We start from the raw sequence: 5,255 nt of genomic DNA on the forward strand, positions 1-5,255 counted from the left end.
TAGTAATTTAATATGTTTTTATCTTTGTTTTGCAGGAAAGGTGTCCAAAACCAAAACACAGAAGGATGTGGAGATTTAGTGCAAAGGTGACCCACGAAGGCCATCAACAGCCTGTCGTCCCATCGTCAGACCGTAGATGGTGACCGTTGATAGAAGGTTCAGGCCTCTGGAAACAACTTGGGGAATTCTGACCAAGTGTGGGGATACTGAAGGATTAACGGTCCGTTGAGTGATCTGCAGACCGTCATGTTGAATAGTCGATCAGATCAGAGAAAGTCCCACTTGCCGATGTTGAAGAAAAGCCAAGTATGGAACAATGAAAAATATGAATGGACCGTAGGTGAATCGACGCACCGTATTGTTGGTTCATCGATTTATTCAGAGAAGATGCAAGTTGAAAGCTAAAAAAGATGCTAAGTCTGGACTTACGAAGGCAGTCGATGGTCCGTTGTTTGATCGACGGGATAGTCGATTGAAGCCGCGATTTTTGGACAACTTTCCTTAATAGGATTCCTTTTAATTTAAGATAATGTTTTTATAAATAAGGTGTAAAACCTCATTTTGGGGTTGGATTCTATTACTACTTTCTTCGTTTTGTTCTTGGAGATTTGTTTTTGCAACTTTGGCATTGATTAAAATTTTCGGATTTGGTTTTCAAGTGATTTTTGTTATTTCAAGTTGAATTTCTGGATTTTTTTGTATTTCTCAAAGTAAGTTCATGATTTATTGTTTATCAACCATGAATTGTGTTCTTTCATGCATGGGTAACTAAATCCCAACTAGGGTTGTGGGAACCATAGGTGATTAATAAATTAAACCTAGCTCAATAACAATTCTCATATAGGTTATTGCATGTATTGATAATTCTTTTACTTAGAAGTCTTTTTGACGAGTGCACGCCTTACAACTCGCCTTATTGCTTCTTGCCGGACTAAGGAGGTGGTTAATAGGAAAAGAATTATCAACATAGATTTAGTAGTATACTATATAATAGGCTAGTCTCTATTGGTGCAAAGTAATAACTAATCCATACATTGAATACGATGCTTAATATGAAGTACAGGTAAGGGTTAGTAACTTAGACACACGTAGCCGGACCAAGGTACAGGGTGAAATTCTCTAAATGTTGGACCAAGGATTTAGAGATACCTAACTTATCACTTTGCATGTAAAACACTAAGGAAGAATTATTATTACTAGGATTACGGCGTTATGAACCTATGGGGGAACACTTACACCCTAGTTTCTCTTACAACTTGATAAACTCCAAAGATTTACTCATGTTACTTGTTTGATTTAGCAACATTAGAAGACTTTTGTTTCACAAAATCCACCCTTTTAATTACTCATTTTCGGAAAGGACTTGACGAAATAGATGTAATTGTAGATTGAAGTTAAGTTTAAACCATTTTCCTCGTGGGATCGACCCCTACCTAATAGTTGGGTTCTTTACCTGATACGACCGCTTATACTTCTTTAGGGAAGTTTAATTTCAGCGTATCAGTGACTAACCAAATCGGGCAATAACGAGGAGCTTGACAAGAAGATGCTGACACTTCAAGGATTCGTGATTTCTTGAGGATGAACCCTCCAAGTTTCACCGGTTCAAGCCCTATTGAGGATCCGGAGAATTTCATTGAGAAACTTAAGAAGGTTTTCAATGTCATGAATATTGTTGATGTAGTGAGAGTTGAACTAGATGCATACCAACTAAAAAATGTTGCTAGGACTTGATTTGATAAGTAGAAAGAGGGTAGATATAATGCACCATATCCGAGTTGAGCCTATTTTGAAGAAGCTTTCTTGGGGCATTTCTTTTCCCGAGAATTGAAAAAGGCTAAGGTAAGGGAATTTCTTACATATAAGCAGGATTCTCTTAGTGTGCATGAGTATGAGTTGAAGTTCACCCAAATAATTTGTTATGCTCCTGAAATGATTAAGGACATAAGGAGTAGAATGAGTCTATTTCTTGCTGTCTTGGGTCGTTTATCATGCATATAGTGTAGAGCAACAATGTTGATTGGCGGCATGGACATATCAAGGTTGATGTTTTATGTGTTGTAGGTTGAGGAAGAGAAGTTGATGGACATAGAAGAATGCAGAAATAAGAAAGCCAAGATAGTGACTGAGTTTGGGTAGTAGAAAGGTAATGCAAATCGTTCGTCCTTTCAGAAGCAAAAGGATCCTGCACCATCATCTGCTAGTGCAAGTGCACCCATAAACAAAGGTGAGCATCATGGCAAGAATTCGCAGAACTTCGGAGCGAGGCCAACAAAGTCTCAAGGTAGTGTGTCACAAGGAGGTAGTTGGGCTTCTGTATGTCCTAGATGTGGTAAACACCACTCAGGTAAGTGTCTTGGGCAGACAGGTTGCTATAAGTGCAATCAAAGAGGTTACTTCATGAAAGAGTTTCCTAAGAATAAGCAGGGCGGTGGAAATCCAAGAAATAGCGCCCGATCTTCATTAAATGCTCCACCAGAAAGGGCTGTATCTAGAGGAACTACTTTCGATATTGGCGGAGAATAAAATCGCCTTTATGCAATCAGAGTCGCCAAGAGCAAGAGAACTCTCCAGATGTTGTCACTGGTATGATCAAAGTCTTTGATTTTAATGTTTATGCTTTGCTTGACCCAGGAGCAAGTTTATCTTTCATAACCCCCTATGTTGAAAATAAGTTTGATATCCTCCTTAAGAAACTTTGTGAACTCTTTTGTGTTTCTACACATGTTGGGGAGTCTATTCTGGCTGAGCTAGTTTATCATGATTATGTCATTTCCATTAATAAAAAAGACACCATGGCTGACCTAGTCGTGTTAGACATGATAGATTTTGATGTTATTTTAGGTATGGACTGGCTTCATTCTTGGTATGCACCATTAAATTGTAGAACTCGAGTTGTCTTGTTTCAAATTCCTAATGATCCAGTCATAGAGTGGAGTAGTAGTTCTACAGTGCTTAAGGGTCATTTCATTTCGTACCTTAAGGCGAGAAAGTTAGTTTCAAATTGTTATATCTATCACTTAATCCTAGTTAATGATTCAAGTGCTGAGGTACCTCCCATCTAGTTAGTTCCTTTAGTAAAACAGTTTCCAAAAGTCTTTCTTAATTTCTACCCGCAGTCCCTCCTGAGAGAGAAATAGACTTCGGCGTAGATATCATTTTAGATACTCATCCAATCTCTATTCCGCCGTATAGAATGACACTAGCAAAGTTGAAAGCATAGTTGAAAGATCTGTTGGATAAGAGTTTCATTCAACCATGTGTCTCACCTTGGGGTGCTCCGGTCTTATTCGTGAGAAAGAAAGATGGTTCCCTTACGATGTGTATAGACTACTGCCAATTGAACAAGGTTACCATCAAGAATAAATATTCTCTTCCTAGAATTGATGATCTTGTCTCAAGCTTTAGGGTGCTTCTTACTTCTCAAAAATTGATCTCAGATCTTGCTAAAATCAGCTAAAAATAGGTAATGTGATGTTCCAAAGACAACGTTCAGAATCAGATATGGGCATTATGAGTTTTTGGTCATGTCTTTTGGCTTGACCAATGCGCATGTAGCCTTCATGGATCTTATGAATATAGTCTTTAGACCTTAATTAGACATGTTTGTTATCGTCTTCATTGATAACATACTAATCTACTCAAGGAATGAAGAAGATCATGCTAGTCATCTCAAAATAATTCTTCAAACTTTAAAAGATAAGGAGTGATATGCTAAGTTCTCAAAATTTGAGTTTTGGCTTATGTCTGTGGCATTCTTGGGCTACATAATCTTGCGATGGAATTAGAGTTCATATCCAAAAGATAAAAGCAGTTCAGAGTTGGCCCAGACCCACATCTCCAACTGATATTAATAGTTTCTTGGGTTCGGCTGGCTACTATAGAAAGTTTGTTGAGTTGGTTTTTGTATATTTCATCTCCTTTGACAAAGTTGACTCAGAAAATAGTTAAGTTTCAATGGTTTGAAGCTTGTGAGAAAAGCTTTCAGGAATTGAAATAGATGTTGACTACTGCTCCAGTTTTGACTTTACCGGAGGTTACTCAAGGCTTTGTAGTGTATTGAGATGCTTCTAGAGTTGGTTTGGGTTGTGTCCTAATGCAGAATGGCAAGGCTATAGAATATGCCTCCACACAATTGAAAGTTCATGAGAATAACTATCCAACCCATGACTTAGAGTTGTTTTTGCCTTGAAAATATGGCTTCGCTATTTTTATGACATTCATGCTGATATATTCATTGATCACAAGAGACTACAATATGTGTTCACTCAGGATGAGCTTAATCTCTAATAAAGGAGATGAATAAAATTGCTCAAGGATTATGACATGAGCATTTATTACCACCCAGGTAACCTTAATGTGGTTGCTAATGCCTTAAGGAGGTTGTGTATGGGTAGTACCGCCCATCTTGAAGAAGAGAATAAAGAACTAGCAAAATCTATGCATAGACTTGCACGCTTAGGAGTACGACTCATGGATTCCACAAAAGAAGGAATAGTAGTGACAAATGTGGTTGAATTATCATTAGTGTTACAAGTGAAAGAAAAGCAAGTCCAAGATCCCATTTTTTTAAATTGAAGGAAAATGTTCATGAGCAAAGAGTATTAGCTTTTGAGCACGATGGATGGTGCATTGAGATATCAAGGTAGATTGTATGTGCCAATGGTGGATGGACTCCAAGAGAGGATCATGGAGGAAGCTCATAGCTCCTGATATTCCATTAATCCAGGTTCCAAAAATATGTACCATAATTTGAGAGAAGTATATTGGTAGGAAGGTACAAAGAAGGGCATTGCTGCGTTTGTTGCTAAATGCCCGAATGGCCAATAAGTTAAAGTAGAGCACCGAATTCCTGGAGGTTTATCTCAAATATAGAACTTCCGAAATGAAAGTGTTAAATGATTAATATGGACTTCCTCATAGGGTTACCAAGATCTCACAGGCAACATGATTCTATTTGGGTGATTGTCGATAGAATGACCAAATCAGCCCACTTTTTACTGGTAAAGACTACCTATTCGGCGGATGATTATGCTAAGTTGTACATTCAAGTAGTGGTAAGACTTCATGAAGTTGAGGTCTCCATTATTTAATATAGAGGTGCACAATTTACAACACAATTCTAGAAATCTTTTCAGAAAGGTTTGGGTTCAAATGTGAACTTGAATACTGCCTTTCATCCTCAGACTAGCGGGAATGTAGAGCGTACTATTCAGACCTTAGAAGATATATTAAGGGCTTGTGAGATTTATTTC

General features: G+C 37.8%; 1 protein-coding gene across 1 annotated transcript; it reads left to right on the forward strand.

The window, feature by feature from the left end:
• The first annotated feature begins 1,581 nt into the window (after window positions 1–1,581).
• On the forward strand, window positions 1,582–2,526 carry LOC107016786. Its single transcript, XM_015217142.1, has 2 exons — window positions 1,582–1,653; window positions 2,173–2,526. The coding sequence occupies exons 1-2, from the start codon at window positions 1,582–1,584 to the stop codon at window positions 2,524–2,526; spliced, it is 426 nt and encodes a 141-aa protein (XP_015072628.1).
• The last annotated feature ends 2,729 nt before the right edge of the window (window positions 2,527–5,255 follow it).

Source organism: Solanum pennellii, chromosome 4, assembly GCF_001406875.1.
Source record: "Solanum pennellii chromosome 4, SPENNV200".
Classification (NCBI taxonomy): domain Eukaryota; kingdom Viridiplantae; phylum Streptophyta; class Magnoliopsida; order Solanales; family Solanaceae; genus Solanum; species Solanum pennellii.